General features: G+C 34.1%; 3 protein-coding genes and 1 long non-coding RNA gene across 6 annotated transcripts; 2 read left to right on the forward strand and 2 right to left on the reverse strand.

The window, feature by feature from the left end:
- Positions 1–1688: 1688 nt before the first annotated feature.
- LOC102594672 (uncharacterized protein At4g13230-like) lies at positions 1689–2785 on the forward strand. The gene is made up of 3 exons (XM_006350255.1): positions 1689–1813; positions 2209–2355; positions 2582–2785. The coding sequence occupies exons 1-3, from the start codon at positions 1694–1696 to the stop codon at positions 2783–2785; spliced, it is 471 nt and encodes a 156-aa protein (XP_006350317.1). The 5' UTR covers positions 1689–1693.
- A 2255-nt stretch (positions 2786–5040) lies between these two features.
- Positions 5041–7237, forward strand: LOC107061146 (uncharacterized). Its single transcript, XM_015309962.1, has 3 exons — positions 5041–5589; positions 5754–7094; positions 7202–7237. Exons 1-3 carry the CDS (start codon positions 5041–5043, stop codon positions 7235–7237), a joined length of 1926 nt encoding a protein of 641 aa, XP_015165448.1.
- Positions 7238–9683: 2446 nt separating this feature from the next.
- LOC102587063 (uncharacterized) lies at positions 9684–10424 on the reverse strand. Of its 3 annotated transcripts, XR_367502.2 has the most exons (3): positions 10257–10424; positions 10113–10186; positions 9689–10038 (listed from the first exon to the last, which is right to left on the reverse strand). It is a non-coding gene; the product is annotated as an uncharacterized lncRNA (long non-coding RNA). The 3 variants fall into 3 exon arrangements; XR_367499.2 differs by having other exon boundaries at positions 9684–10032; positions 10113–10424; XR_367501.2 differs by having other exon boundaries at positions 9684–10038; positions 10113–10424.
- Positions 10425–14531: 4107 nt separating this feature from the next.
- On the reverse strand, positions 14532–14966 carry LOC107061147 (agamous-like MADS-box protein AGL29). The gene has a single exon (XM_015309964.1). The coding sequence runs from the start codon at positions 14964–14966 to the stop codon at positions 14532–14534; it is 435 nt and encodes a 144-aa protein (XP_015165450.1).
- Positions 14967–17486: the final 2520 nt, after the last annotated feature.

Below are 17486 nucleotides of genomic sequence, written 5' to 3' on the forward strand. Positions count from 1 at the left end.
GATATATATATATAAGATTCAAACCACCTCATTGATATTAGAGGAACTTTCGCAAATAGCTACTATAATAAACTTAATTATGGTCTATAGATATAGTTTGCATATTTACGAACTGTAGCTACAATATAAGCTGCCTCGTTTGTATAATTCACGGATTTGTATAATTCATATGTTTGTATAATTCGTGGGTACATTTGTATAATTTAGTTATTTTGTATAAACTCGAAATAACGAATTTATACAATTACAAACATCAGAAGTGTAAACAGTTATACAAATTATATTATACAAATTTTGAATCATACAAAAATTATACAAATTATATTATACAAATTACGAATTATACAAACATGCGAATTATACAAAACTAAAAAGCTGAGCCGTGTAATTATAGCTTAAAGTAGGTCGTAACTTGTAATTAAGACAAACTATAGCTATGTTAAGTAATTAACTAGCATATATTTGCTTATACGCGTAATTTAGGTTTTCGCGCAAAATTATGCATAGAATCGTCGATATGGACTAATGTCAATTGTTGGATATATATAAGACACAAATCACCTCAGTGATGTTATTATGGTTAGTTGGGTTGTCCCACAAACTGATGCATAAAATCGTGAATATGGACTAGCTAGCTCTATTGGACTAGGCCGGCTCAATTCATGATTTGATAAAGATTAGATTAAGATTTTTGGTCCTCATTTAATGATTCGATTCGTCGTTACTAAAGGCATCTGGTATGAAATCTCAAAATTCTGGAATACAGTGCAAATATTAAATTTGAGCACTCGACCTCTACTCTCAACCCAAAATCCGACTCTGACACACAACTCGATACTCCATCCTAATACCTGATTCGGGACCCGATTCCGACCTAAACCAAAATTTGACCTCTAATCCTAACTTGAGATTTGACTATGATTCAATCCAGAACTTAGTTAAGTCTCGAATCTAGGTCGAGAGTCAGATTCATGATTTGTATAGAAAAACGATACTCGAGACTTGAATTAGGATGAAAAGTTGAGGTGTTAGGTTCAAAATAGGTTTTGGAAAATGTTTTTCTTACTTTTTAAAGATGAGTCATTTTCCTTAAATTTGAGGAAAATAAGTTAATTTGGAAAATATTTAAGTCAACCAAACATGAGAAAATTGAAAAATATTTTCGTTATACCAAACACCCATTATTAATTATTAGAACTCTTAGTATTTATTAATTAATTTGTAATTATCTTAGAGAATAGACTAATAAGTGATAAAATGCCCTAATATCAGTTCAATGTCTACACCTAATATCAGTTCAATGTCGACAATTGCACTTGTGATAAGTGATAAAATGCCCAACTCCCCAAAATGTAAATCAATTTGAAAGCTACATTATTTATATATCTTCTTCTAGACAAATTAAAATTAAAATTAAAATTAAAATTAAAATTAAAATTAAAATTAAAATTAAAATTAAAATTAAAATTAAAATTAAAATTAAAGGTAGTGAAGAAGAGAGCGATCCGTTCATTTCTCTCGTAAGTTTTTATTGAGTGGTAACTTAAAATTCGGAAAACAGGTAAGAAATACTGGACTTTCACCTCTCTCTCTTCCTATTTATATAGTACAAACCCTTCCAACTTGTAAAACAAATTAAAAAAGAAAAATCAAATCAATTTCAAGAAAAAAAAATATAATAAATTAGAGAGAAATGGCAAGCATGATGAATCTAGCACCTACTCTTACAAAGCTCCAAAATGCAGGAGCTATCATAGGACATAAGCCTTTAAGAACTAGGGTTTTTCTTGGTGCAACACCCAAACCTTTCCAGGTGATGATCATGCTTAATAGTAATGTTAATTTATAATATCCTTCATTTAAAAAACAATGATCTACTTTCATTTTTGGTCTATTTAAAAAAATGACCCTTTTTTTTGGCACACTTTACGTGGCATGTTTAAGTCACAGGTTAAATGTCATTTTGATATATTTGACATAACTTTAATTTAGAATCACAACATTGAAAAGTCTTATTTATTTTCTTAAACTATGTGCTGTCAAGTCAAACTAGACCATTTTTTTGAATCGGAGGGAGTACTTGCGATTACATTTCAAATAATCTAATAGTATAAACAACATTTATTGGCAATGTATGTTAAAACTCTATTTGAAGATTATATCTTTAGAAGTATGATGTAATTAGATAAATGTGTGTGTAATTAACAGGTAGGTAAACGACACCTAGGGATGGCATTTAAAGATGAGGCACGCAACGCAGCTGAAAAAGGAGTCGATGCAGCGAAACAAGGCGCTGAGACGGCCAAAAAAGCCGCCCAAGAAGTCACAAATGAGACTGCCTCTGTTGCTGATGAGGTAATTATTAACACTCTTAACGTTTCTGATGAGGTAGAAAGCAAAGGACGTACAACTCTGGTCATCTCCTACATTAGTCTCGTGGCATATGATGAGAATTACCTGCACCAATATGTATTGATACTGAATAAAATTACATATGATACACGTACATAGGAAGATCAATCTGATATAAATACCCTCGTACTAATTAATGAGTATTTAATTGACAAAATGTATCTGACAGGCGGTGAGGAAAACGAAGGTAATGGGAGAAAAGGTTGCGGATGCAGCACAAGACATGGCTGGAAAAGCAAAAGAAACAGCCCAAGAAGCATGGGGATCAGTTAAGGACACAACCCAAAAAGTGAAAGACACTGTGCTAGGCAAGGCTGAAGAATCCAAAGATGCTATTAAAAATAATGTGAACCGCACCATGAACAAGAATTGAAAAACTTTTAATTCTTGACACAGAGACATTATCTCTCATTCCTGCACCCTTTTTTATTATTTATTTGAATGTTTAAAGGTTTAAGTTTCTTTTGTTGAAACCGCAGACACAAGTTTGCTGAGTTTACCATATTTCTTTAGTTAGATATAAATACATTTATCTTTTATAATTCAAGGTGTAACAACACTGACACATCTCAAAGGTTGTGTCTATATAATATACATATAATTATGCTTCTGCTAATCAAAATTAGGGGTGTCAAATGGGTTGAAATAGAAATTGGGTTGGGTCATGACCTGCTCAAGTTTACTTTGGGCTCAAATATGCTTAAAATTCGGATTGAGTCATGACCCGCCCAATTTGACTTGTATTTAACTTTTATAATCACAATTTCAATTTTTACTCATTTTTTTTCAAGTTACAAATGGATAAATAAATCTTAACAGATACAAAATAGATAGTAATTCATACCTTCAAAATAGGAATATACATTACATCAATGCAAATAAAGAATTTTAAAACGGGTTGATCAAAATGGAGATTAAATTGGGCTCAATTAAGGATTCACTTAAAATGATTTTAAGACTTAGATTAGTTGAGATTGAACCTAATTTAAATTATCTTGAGCCCAACCCTTAAAATTATGGGCGAGTTGATCGAATTACCTATATTTAGGCTTATTTTTGACACCCTTTATCAAAATAGACATGTACATCAAAGAGAAGAATTATACTATCGCAATATTAGAGGTATAATTATTATTTACGCTTAATTATATACTTTTAAAGTCTGTTTCTGTAATTTAATAAATTGTTGTTAATGGTGAAAATATAGCAATCGATTATAAGTTGATATACCTAAACAAATGTTTAGGTTTATGGTGATTTTTCCTATAATTATAAACATATGACAACATTTACATTATCTAGTTTGATTTTTTGATTTTAAAAAATTAGCAGAAGTGTTCTCTCTCTCTCTATATATAAATCTGGTCAAAACATACAACTATGTATAATTTCCATACATTTTTTATGCATATAGTTTTTTGTTGTATACAAATTCGGACAAAACATACTATTTTTACAAATACAACTAATTTATGTCTAAAAAAACTTTTTTTTGGAGAATAATCTCTCTCTGAAACCCTACCACCGTCATCACCAACTTGCCTAGAATCGGTAACGATGGCCGCCACGGCCACTGGTCAACCTCCTCCTGAGGTAGGCCACTTCTTGGAGGCACATATGCTGAAAAGTTAAAACAAAAAATAGTTCATATTAAACCAATTCCGTTAAAATCAATTACATATTTGCATGGAGAACCACAAGTTATATGGGAACAAGAAGAGGTGGAGCAGATGATAGTCAATGAGAATCTGGAATATGCGGTGATTGGGAAGTTTTCGTATGGGTGGCCAGAAATACAAGATCTTAGGAAACTCATTCCAAAACAATGTGAGTTGAAAGGAGATTGCAATATAGGGCTATTAAGTAATAGGCATGTTCTGATCAGGGCAACACTATTAGAGGACTATGTTCATCTGTTGTCGAAGCCTGCATTTTATATCACTCAAAACAATTGGTCTTTTTCAATGAGAACTTTGAAGTGGGATCCTTTGTTTAATCCAGAGGAGGAGACGACCACTGCGATAGCCTGGATTTCTTTCCCTTCTCTTCCACCAAACTTTTTTGGCAAGGAAGCAGTATTTTCATTAGCAGCAGCCATGGGAAACCATTATAGGTGGATATGGCAACAAAGAATCAGACGAGACCAAGTTGTGCACGAGTTAAAGTGGAAGTGGACTTACTAAGGAAGTTCCCAAAAAGAATTAAAATCGGGATGATGATGAAGAATGAAGAAGTGGTGGAGAAATGGGTTAAAATCAAATATGACTATGTCCCCAAATACTGTCAGACTTGTATGATTCAGGGGCATGACGAACAACAATGTTATGTTGTGCACCAAGATTGCACCCACACAAGGAGAAACCAGATTATGATGAAGGAAAAAAGATTGAAGGAAAGCACAACATGGAGGCCAACAAAGATAAGGACATAAAGGGTAAGGAAAGTGAAGAACAACAAGGGAGAAAAGAAAGTGAATTCGTGGAACAAAGATACAAAAAATGGGGAGGAGCTGGAAGGTATAAGGAACCCACAAAAGTGTGGAACAAAGTAGGCATTGTAACAAGGAATAAGTTCAACTTGCTGGAAACAGGTCATCAAAATCGAGAGGAAGATCAGTAAAATGAAATGATGAATGAAAAAGATGCAGCACTGGAAAGTGGAAAGTCCAAAGTTAATTCATCAGGGATACAAAAAAGTAATAACAAAGAGCAGCTGGAAAAAAGAAGTACTCCTCACAAAGGTACAGATAAGACGGAGGAAAGAGGCACAACACACAATAAACACACGTCAGGGGTAGATCGATGCAAAATAACAAAACAGGTGAAGATTCAATCAAAAGAGGTACATGAGATGCACAATGAGGAAATGATGGTAGAAAATAGGGAGGAAGAGAGTAGTCACATGATACGAGAAGACAGTGTTACCACACCAATCAGGTTGTTTGAAACAAATTCAGGAGAGCTAAGGGATAATTTTGATGTAGAAGTTGACATACTAAAAGGTCCAGACTTAATAGAGGAAGAGGATGAAGTAATGCAACAGAAAAAAGACACTGAAGAAGATGGGGATATGGAATATAACATTCAACAGATTAGCAAGGCGGGAGATTTATCTCCAAGGCACACCAACAGTTTGAAAAATGGTGCGCGAAAAGGGAGATCATTTATTCCATTACAAGTTAAAACAAGGAGCAGTCGGGAAAGGGGTACCAATAGTGATAAATTAAAAAAATGATTTTTTGGAATATCAGATCCGTTAATACTCAAAAGTCATTTGAGAGGTTAATGGATTTGAATAGAAGACATCATTATGCATTTATAACTTTGATGGAACCGTTTCAGAATCCAGCAGAGCTAGAACAGTATAAAAGGAAACTAGGTTTTGATAAGGCGGGAGTAAATTGTAATGGTAAAATATGGTTCTTTTGGAATGATGATTGGGTGGGCAGTATTATGCTGGACAGAATACAACAAGTTACAATTCAATTCAAACATAATAATAAGGAGTTTGTTATATCGGTGGTCTATGCTAGATGCAATGCTTTAGAGAGGTTGGAGTTGTGGGAGAAGCTAAATAGCATAGCAGAAAGAGTGCAGTGTCCTTCGGTCATTGGAGGAGACTTTAATGTTATTTTAAATGAGGAGGAAAAGCTAGGGGGATTAGCGTTTTCTCCCAACGAAGCCATCGATTTTGTAGCTTTTATTAGTAGTGGTGCCCTTTATGAAGTGAGTTATACATGCAGTAAATTTACATGGTGGAATGGACGAATTGAGGAGGTGTGCATTTTTAAAAGATTGGATAGAATATTGGTGAACCAAGAATTTATGGATGAGTTTCCTTCATCTGAGGTACATCATCTTGTCAGGCAAGGTTCTGATTATGCACCGCTTCATGTGATATGCAATTCAGAAGAGGAACCTATGATAAAGCCTTTTCGATTTCTGAACTTGTGGAGTAAGCATAAAATGTTTAAGAAGATTGTTGCAGATAATTGGAAAATTGATTTTGTTGGAAATCCGTTTAATGAATTTCATGCAAAATTGAAGAAGGTCAAAAAAGCTTTGTCAGTATGGAGCAGAGAGGTATTTGGTGATATTTTTCAACAAATAGCCATGATAGAGGACATCATTAAGGCAAAGGAGGCGCAGATGGAGATGCATCCATCAACAAGCAACATGCCTAAACTAAGTAAGGTGGAAGCGGAATTAAAGAAATTTTTGGGATTGGAGGAGGATTTTTGGAGGCAGAAAGCGAGAATGAAGTGGTTCACTGATGGGGATAGGAATACTAAATTTTTCCATTCGTATGTTAAGGGGAGAAGAAAGAAATTGCACATTGCTGAGATGATCACAGAGCAAGGTATGGCGCTAAAAACTAATGAGGAAATTGGGGAGGCAGCAGTACAACATTATAAGGACCAATTTACTGAAGAGAGTATGGCAAATGATTACTCAATGTTGGAAGATATTCCCAAGTGTGTAACTACCGCAGAAAATGAAGAAATGACAAAGCTACCAGATCAAGAAGAAGTTAAAAAAGTGGTGTTCGATCTAAATGGATGCAATGCAGGTGGACCAGATGGTTTTACAGGTCATTTCTTTCAAAGTTGTTGGGAGATAATTGGAGAAGATATTACCAAGGTGGTGAGGGCGTTCTTTTGTGGGCACGAACTGCCCAAGTTCGTAACTCACACAAATCTGATTTTGTTGCCCAAAAAAGCAGCAGCAAAAAAGTTCAAACATTTAAGGACCATAAGTCTTAGTTCCTTTATAAATAAAATTATCTCCAGGATGGTGCACGAGAGGATGTTATTGGTGCTTTCTAATCTTATATCGCCAACACAAACATGCTTTGTTAAAGGAAGGAGCATTACGGAGAATATTTTATTGGCACAGGAGATAGTAAGAGACATAAACAGGAGGAACAAAAATATTAATGTGGTTGTGAAGTTGGATATGACCAAAGCATATGATAGAGTTTCTTGGATTTTTCTAACAAAAGTCCTTAGAAAATTTGGCTTTGCAGAGGCGATCATAGATATGGTATGGATAATCATGTCTAACAACTGGTATTCAGTGCTAATAAATGGCAAAGCACATGGATTTTTTCCAATCCTCAAGAGGGTTGAAACAGGGTGACCCCTTATCTCCAACCCTATTCATTATTGCAGCAGAGGTACTCGCCAGAGGACTAAATAACTTACAAAGCATGAAGGGCTATGGTCTTCCAAAATGGAGTCCGCAGATAAATCATTTGTCTTATGAAGATGATACCATTCTATTTGGGTCAGGAGATAGAGGATCAATAATAAAAATGATGAAGGTGTTAAGAGACTATGAGCTGGTTTCGGGACAAAAGATTAACAAAAACAAGAGTTTCTTTTACCTTCATGATAATACTCCATTGATTGTATCCATTAGAATGCGTAGATTAACCGGAATAAGACAAGGAAATTTTCCTTTTACCTACTTGGGCTGTCCCGTGTTTTATGGAAGAAGGAAGATGAGTTATTATGCAGAAATGGTTAAAAAGATTGCCATGAGGGTCCTATCACGGCATAACAGATTTTTGACTTTTGGTGGAAAATGGGTGCTAATCAACAATGTATTACAATCCATGCTTGTATACATGTTATCAACATTGAACCCACCCAAAAAGGTGTTGGAGCTAATACATCAAATTTTTGCGAAATTCTTTTGGGGAAATATGGGAGGAATTAAAGGAAAGCATTGGGTGGCATGGAAGGAGTTATGTTTTCCAAAGGCTGAAGGTGGTCTTGGATTTAGATCATTACATAATGTAAATGATGGTCTATTTGCCAAATTATGGTGGAATTTTCGAGTATACACAAAATCATTATGGGCAAAGTACATGTGGAATAAATACTGTAAGAAATTTCACCCAGTGATTGTCACGAGTTCTGGTGCATCACAGATATGGAGGAAAATACTCAACATTAGGGAGGAAGTGGAACATGACATTTGGTGGCAGATCAAAGCTGGGAACTCAAGCTTTTGGTTTGATAATTGGATTAGGCAAGGAGTTTTATACTATACAGAAGGGGAAAGGGCTCAGGAAGAGGAACTAGAGGTGAAAGATTTTATCATAAATGGAACTTGGGATGAGAATAAATTGAAAATTTTTATATCGGAAGAGATGGTGCAACATGTAGTTACAAATATCAGACCTAATGTTTCAAAACTTTGTATCGATAAGGCATGGTGGAGAGGTAGCTCTACTGGTACATTTACTATTAAATCAGCATTCCATATGGTGAGATGCATGAAGGCAAAAGAGGATTGGAGGAGTTTCATGTGGGTCAAAGGGCTGCCAATTAAGATTAGTTTTTTTCTTTGGAGAGTGTGGAGGAGGAACCTTGCCACAGATGACAATCTTAAAAGAATGAGGATACAAGTGGTGTCCAAATGCTATTGCTGCGAATATGGAAAAATGGAGACTATGTCTCACCTTTTACTAACAGCTCCCATAGCCCAAAAGCTATGGAAGCAGTTTGCTTCATGTGCAGGTATCACTATAAGAGAGTTAAACTTACAACAACTCATTTTCAAATGGTGGGAACATAGAGCATCGAATAAGTTAGAACAAATACTGAAGGCGGTTCCAGCAGTCATTATGTGGGAATTGTGGAAGCGGAGAAATGCTCACAGACATGGAAAGGAAGTACCTTATAACAGGTTGTATTATTAATGTTAATTGAGTATACACCAATTGATAAGGAGAAAATTTATGTGGATCAAAGCAATGCCATATTATTGGCCAGAAATGGTAGAGAAGTTACAGAAATACAAACCAATATTACATTATCATTTGGTCAGTTGGAAACCACCAAGCGAAGGATGGGTAACATGCAATACTGATGGAGCCAGCAAAGGGAATCCGGAGAAAAGTTCTTATGGGTATTGTGTAAGGGATGGAAGGGGAGACCTTATATATGCAGAGGCACATAATATATGCGAGGCCACCAACATGGAAGCTGAGGTAATGGCAGTGTGGAAAGCATTACATTATTGTCTGGAAAAAGACTTTAGCCTAGTGCGTCTGGAAACAGATTCATTATCGTTAAAAGATATGATAAATGGGAGCTGGAAAATACCATGGGAAGTGAGTGAGAAAGTGGAAGATATTCAGCAAATCCATCAGAAAATAAATGTAGAGGTGTGGCATGTATTTAGAGAGGCGAATCAATTAGCAGATTTTATAACTAATACAACAATCAATACAGAGCAGAAGCTAATTTTTCAGAGCTTTAATCAGCTACCAAGGCAAGGTAAACATATTCTTAACATTGATAAACATCAGGTCCCTTCAGTCAGGATAAAAACAAGGAGAATTTACAGCAACAACAATGGTCATCATGCTTAGATACAACATAGAAGTTACAGGGTTCCACAGCTATGATATGTACAATTTAGATGCTATCTACTTCTGGAACAAAAAAGCTGTAAAGGAACTAATCCTAAGCTATTTCAGCCAGCAAACAGTGGTACATGGACTAGCAAAAGGTGAGAGTCTAGGAGTTGTATCTGAATCCAAAACGAGCATCCAACAGAGAAATCGAGGTGAAGAAGCACGGGAGTTCCTTGAGTCACTCCTATTCGGCTGCAACTGGAAAACAACAAAGGTCAGAAGTTTGAAGAAGGAAAGAAAGAAGAAGAATAAGGAGGAGAAAGGGTTCTTACACGGAAATTCAAAGCTGAATGCAAGGCTCACGCTCTCTATTGAGCTCGACAAGAAATCATACCGAAAATTACACCTACAAGAAAGAAAGAATCAGCCTATTAAAAGAGAAGGACGGAGAAAACCAAAAGTAGTGGAACATAAACCTTTGAGAGCTAAAGATCTCAGCACTCTTCATCACCAATTCGTGAAGGATGTTGAATACCCAAAGAAGAAGGAACAAAAAGTCAGCATTGAAGAACACCATGGAGAACATTCTCAAGCAGCGTGCAGAGAAGAAGAAGTAAGGAAGAGGAGAAAGTGGAAAGTGAGTGAGGAACAAATTAGGAAACCATACCTGTTAGGGTCTTTTATTATTGAACTGGCTGTACGGGCTTGGGCTTACCAATGTCCAATGTGTTATTTTCTGCTTTGGTTACAATATTAGCCCATTGAGGCATAAATAAAGGGACCCCAGATCCAAATTTGATATAAAAGAAAACTAATTTATGTCTTCCTATTAAAGTCTCAATATGAAGTTTCAATAATAATTAACTCTAATCATCGCCAAACTCCTTTAGAATTGAGATATAAACCCCAAAGAATATTTTTAATCGTTGGTAACAACTAACAACACTAAGTTTAAACAAATAACAATTTCGAAAACACCTATTATTTCCCTTATTTGATTTCAAAGCTTTGAAACTTTTTAATGGGTCTTTAATTACAATACCTTCAATGTTTAATTGTTCATGTGATTTTGTTGTAATTTCGCCATTGATAGGCCATTCCTTTTAATCTACGTGATCTGAAAGTGAAAAAGTGAACTCTCACTACGGTTATAACTCATCAAAGGTTTGAAGTTGAAATGTTTTTTCCCTTAAATTTTACAATGAACTTTCGATTACAATTCACTTAATCATGTTCTTATTTCAAAAGATAGGGGGAGAGAAAATGGAGATGATTGGAGCCTAAAATAGAAAGACTACAACCTAATCTCTTACTTATAGAGATGCTTATGGGTGGTTCAATTTGATTTTATATATGTTCTAAACTGCTATCAAACTAATAAGATATCAGTTGATTTGATTCGACTTAACATTTATTCATAGGGTTATCGATTAATCGATTTATCTAGTATAAAAATTAAATCAAAGAAAGAATAAGTTTTATGTATTCCACCGATAACTTTTACTCCAACGACTTGAAACCATCGGATGCTATCGTTGCTTTCGGTGGAGAATATTGTTAGTAGCCAAAGGCGATGGTAGTTGGGGTGAGCAACAAATAGAGATAAATGTTTTGGGGTAAAGGGATTAGAGTGAAACAGTATTATTGATTCGGTTTGCGCATGACAAAGTGTGTGACCATCTCATCTAAAAGCTTAAGCTGTTAGAGAGAGCACACTTTTATTATTTAATTATATTCTCAACACTCCCTCCTCACGTGCGAGCCTAATTTTTTTCATGGGCCAGTGGAAGTTATTTTTAATTTTGGGTGGCGTGAGATTCGATCTGAAGATCTTTGCCTGCTCTGATAGCAAATTGTAGGAAATATAGAAGGAGGACACTTTCTCAGTGAATGCTCAAGTTTTATATAGGCTACTTAAGGCCACTTGAGATGATTAGAATCGAAAATTACATCTTTATTTATACTAACAACAATGTAAAACCAAAGATCTTGTACAAATAACTATATATATATGTATCACAATTTACTAGATACATGTATTACAAAATTCTAAAAGACTTCTTTAAAAACTAAGAGACAATATTGGAAGACCAAACATCAAGGTGTGAATGCATTAATTTCAACACTTCCCCTTAGTACATTTTGCTTGACAACTCCAATGTCTTCTCGAATATAGCAAAGCTTTTCTCTTGGAAGTGCTTTGGTGAAGATGTCAGCAAGTTGTTCTCCTGTCTGACAATAATTACAACGGAATTTCGCCCTTTCTTTTGTGCTTTTGAATATCTCCTTTTTGATTGAGTTTGGTTTTGTAAATCCATTTTTGACGTACAACTTCCCTTTATTTGGGTGTAGTTACACACTCCCAAATATTATTTTTCTCAATCATCCGAATTTCTTCTCCCATGGCTTTCTTCCAAACATCATGCTTTATTGCCTCATCATAATTTTCTTGCTCAACACCGACAAAGTTGCATCTTTGATATATGTCACTAAATAGTTTTGTTCCTCTTGGAGGTGGTTCTTCATCATCTGAATATGAGATTTCTCCCTCTTGAGGAACATCTTCATCTTTCTTTTCCTCATCCTCTTCTTGATTTGACACATCTAACGATATGATAGAAGTATTCTCTACCTTAATCTCAGTATGTATCTCAGGAAGGCTTTGAACCATGTCTTTTTGCTTGAGAAGCTTCAAACCATGAAAATTCAAATGAATTTTTTTGTGCCAAAACCATGATCATCTACAACTTCATTTTTTAATGCATTGTAAAGAAAAATTTCTTGTTATCATCTCTACTTCAACAATGACTTGATTTGGCTCAGTTTTATCATAAATCTTGCGATAATTATCTCTAAAAACAAGAGAATAACCAGTTTTCATGAGTTGACCAACACTAAGCACATTTTCTTCCAAGTCAGGAACACAAAGAATATCATGAATTTGCTTGCCGCTCTCTTTTATATTGATCGAAATGGTACCTTTACCTTTTGCATCAACTAAGGCTCCATATCCCATTCTCATTTTAGTAGTGATGCTACTATTAATTGAGAGGAAAGCCTTTTTATCTCCGGTCTACAACCGCTATCAACATACCATTCATTGCTTTTTGCTAAAGCATCAGATTAAGAAGCAAAGAAAAGGTTTTCTTCCTTTTCTTCCTCCCGTTCTTCACACAAAAAATGATTGCTCCCGTTTCTTGTGCTAGTAATCCTTCTCAATGTGGACAAACTCTTTACAAAAGTTACATTGGGGTTTGCCTTTGTGTCAACATTTTTCTGCATTGTGATTATTTTTTTTGCAATTTTTTTTAAAAAAAGACTAGAACTTTTCTCTCATTTTTCTTCAACCTTCTTAGAGGAACCATCATGATCCTGCTTTTTTTTTCGATTGTAATTCTTCTTTTGTTTATTTTGAGAATTCTCATTGGTTCTGGACTGGAAAGTTGTCTCTTTGGGTTGATTTTCACGAAAAAATCTTCGCTTCTCGTGTGCACGAAATGATCCAACTAGCTCTTTGATGGAAAACTTAGAAAGATCTTTCGTCTCCTTAGTGATAGCAACAATGTACTCATACTTTTCTGTGACACTTATTAGAATCTTTTTCATAACTTGTTGGTCACAAATTGTATCACCATGATTTCTTATTTCATTGACAATATTCACGACTCTTGTGCAATATTCATCTATTTTTTCAGATTCTATCATCTTCAAATTTTGAAACTCTCTTATAAGAGTTTGAAGATTTATAGAGCGTACATTTCCGTTACCATACACCTCAGTTTCTAGAGACTACCAAGCTTATTTTGCAGTCGCAGAAGTAGTAATTTTTGCAAAATATACTCTTGAGACTCCCATTTGGATTTTGGTCAAGGCTTTTGCATCTTCACGATACTTAGCCTCAAGATTTTTTATCTCTAAGTTCAGCATCGTTTTCTGGCTCTTCATAGCCATTTGCAACAATAGTCCACAAACTTTCAGCTTTTAGATGCATTCTCATTCTTATCTTCTGGTATTAATACTTCATTTCCCTCTGTCTCAATTTATATGACTCACTTTTCTTTTTAATCATTAAAAAGAATGATAGATTTCTTTAAGTAGTTTCTTTAATTTTAAATATCCATTTTACCCTTAATGAAATAATTTAAAGCGACATAAATATTTATGACTTATTATAGACCACCAATTTCAAAGGTCTTTTTTTTTCTTCTTAAACTCTGTGCCAAGTCAAACTAACTTATATAAATTGAGATAGATTTAAACCTTTAGAAATGATTCTTGGACGAGCACTTCTTTAAATTTGACTACATTATTATTGCCAAATTTGTTTGTTCAAATATATATATATATATATATATATTATATACTATTAAAAAATAAAAAGAAAAGCAATGAGTATCGTGGGTTTTCTTTGATTGACCACTTTAACAATGTTTACTAGTTAAATAAAATTTTCAATTGATTTACCAATCTAGGAAACACAAAGCATCATTAAAGATAAAGGATGAAAAAAAACTGACTTAATAACATATAAACATCATAACCTTTTATTTTGTAATCTAAAACCTCATAAAAACAACAAGTGACTTAATAAGAAAAGGCAAGAATTGACCATAATAGAAGACTCTATCACTGGTAAAGTCTTCTCGAGTCATAGCTTGAATTTCAAGAACTGCAATTATCAACTCCATTATAATTTTGAGTTCAAGATCCCTCATACTCTTCTGGCTCAGGGGCGACATTTAAATCAAACTTCAGATGCTAGCACTTTGTATTTCTTTTTTAATTTTCTCTACCCGCAACTTCAATGCCAGCTTCTGCTCCTCCATGTGTTTATCTGAAGGTATTTCTGAGCCACGGTGCATAATCTTATGCATTAGTATTCGTTTTTTCTCTTTTTCGTTCAATGCTTGCAATTCTTTATGGAGATCTTCCAATGCCTCAAAACCATTTGATTTTCCCTCAGCATAATCACATTTGCGATCCTTTTGTTTCACTTTGAGAAATTTATCAATTATTTCTTCTATGCTTGTAGAGCCATAGGAACATGATTTTCCACTTGGTGAAAAGAGCATAACACCAACATATGTTCCAGTCTGAGTTGCAAACTTATTTGCATCCTGGAACAAAGTTTTTTTTCTTTTTGAGAAACTCACCATACGGGCTCTCTCAGTCTCAATCAACTTCATTTCAATTTTTTGCTTGCCTTTTTTGGTCTCATTTTCCATTGGAAAGAAAAATGTAGAATAAAGTAAGATGTTTTTGTTGAATAAGACTGAACAATTTTAAGAAGAACATTTGTGTAATTTATAGTAGGTGCATGAGTGTACTCTCACGAGTATTATAATGTTTTCTTGTTATGACTCTAGCTAGCTATCACGTGTATTATCATGTTTATTTAATGCTTTCAGATTATGATCGAGTCTATATATCACGTGTATTATCACATTTGTTTAATGCATTCATATTATGAGTCTATTATCACATTTATTTAGTATTTTCATATTATGTGATTTTATTACAAGATTACCTTGTAACTCAACAAAAATTATGAAGTTGCAAGGTAATAATATCGAATTGAATTTAAAGACAAATAAAAAATAAACAATGCTTACATATCTAACGTTAATTCAAAAGGTGGACCAATTGAAACAATAGTAGAGTTGTCTATTTGTGACCAATATGTCACAAGTTCAACTCGTAAGAACAACCACTAATGATAGTCTCAATTGTGCATCACAAACCAAATCCTTATTTAGATTATACTAATCTAAATAACATGATTCATGTCTTATGCCTCTACAAGAAATCTCATCCCAAGAATACTACTTCTTACAAATGCATTCAACAAAACTTCGAATCCTAATAAAAAAGTGCCTAATGCATCTTGTATTCATCCTCATGTTATAAACACCACATTCAACCCTAGAACTATAACCACTCCATGGAATCCTACTAACTAATCCTTCTAAGAATTTCTCATTCTCTGACCATCTTTACCAACTGAAATTTCACACATAACTATCAAGAAATTGACTAAAAAGGATCACTAAGGGAGTTTAGCGAAGAATCATAAGCACGATTCATTCGAGAAATATGATATAAGAATATGAATGACGTAACATTATGTTTATAGCCATTGAAAGTAAATCATGAATTCACGAGACTGAGCATACTATGAGACATGAGTGCTTATATGAATCGGTTCACATTATAAGGTTGATATATCCATAACTTTATGGAGTAAGATTGAGATCAATGAGCTAAAGGATTTGCCTTTCATTCTCAAAACTGAGCATAGATGTGAATCTGTATGAAGTCTGTGAGCATAGGTCATGGACATAAAATTATGATATTAGAAACATTAATAGGATGTTATAATGACTGAACTTTGAGGAACATGTTAGAGTATGAATGCATTGATATAACACTATAACTCTTTCTGAACACATCACTATCTGATTCTTGACACTTGACTTGGTTGCTCATCTTATCATCTCCCCCTTAGGTATAAAGCTGATACTTTGAGGATATGGATATATTCAATCTTTCCTAAACTAGTCTATATTCAATTTACTCTAATACTCAGGAGAGGCTAATCTCATGACTTCTAAACTTTCCATGTGTAGGTACTAAGATTCCTTTTAAGACCCTCTTAAACTTTCCTTTATTGTCTTATAAAGATGTTTAGTCTAACTCTTAATAGTTTGACTTCTCCTTCTTAGTCTATAAATACCGCCTCTCTAAGTTCATATCTACCTAACTAGAGGAAACTTGAATTATATTTAAGCGGCTCATCATTCTCTAGGCTACATAAAATCTCTTTTACCAAACTTGTAAGGGTAATAAATAAGAGGTATGTAAGCTTCTATAGTGTTGGGTTTGTTCACTCACACGTCAATCATGAGTTTATTTTGCGAATCTATCCATAAATATTGAGCAATTTAATTTCTTGATGAGTTCTTGATTAGTGTTCTTGAAGTTTCCTTATCGATTAAGTTTTGATGTAAGATTCTACTTGGGTCAACTTTAAACGACCATATCTCTTAGAAAATAGAGAGTTACGCGATCCACAACCTATGAAATTAAAGGTATTTGAATCTACTTTCCAACGCCACCAATTTCGCGTCAATCCAATTTCTGAGTAAAAAGTTGTGACTATTTTAGTAACCTATACAGTGCTGTTACGAATTAGCCGACGGGAAAACATTAAAAAGTGTTTTTTTTGATTTTTTACCCCCAAGAAAACCCTAAACGAATTTCTTGACCAATAAAAGGCTCAAAACAATCAGATTTTCATATTTTAATCAATCATTCTCTTTTCTCTCAAACCCTAGGGCAAAACCCTAAGGAAAAATCAAAGTAGAAGACTACATTCAAGATTCTTTCAATCTTTTTCAAGATTTTGCTTCAAGGTAAGTCTTTTTCCAAGAATTTCATTTTTTTCAACTCAAATTCCTCAGTACAATTATGAATCACTAATGAAAATCATAATTTTTGGCCATAGAGATTTCAAGAAACTAATTCAAGAATCTGAAGAAAGGTTTTCTTGATCGTTTACCTTCAAGTTAGGGTTTCAAGGCTTCTAATCAAGTTTTTCTTCAAGATCCTTTTAAGATTCTTCAAGAACCTTGTTCTTCCAAGTATGTAAGGCTATCATAGTGTTGGACTAATTCGTCCTCACGCCCTACATCTACTTTCAAATCAGT

This window comes from Solanum tuberosum, unplaced genomic scaffold, assembly GCF_000226075.1.
Source record: "Solanum tuberosum cultivar DM 1-3 516 R44 unplaced genomic scaffold, SolTub_3.0 scf00115, whole genome shotgun sequence".
Classification (NCBI taxonomy): Eukaryota; Viridiplantae; Streptophyta; class Magnoliopsida; order Solanales; family Solanaceae; genus Solanum; species Solanum tuberosum.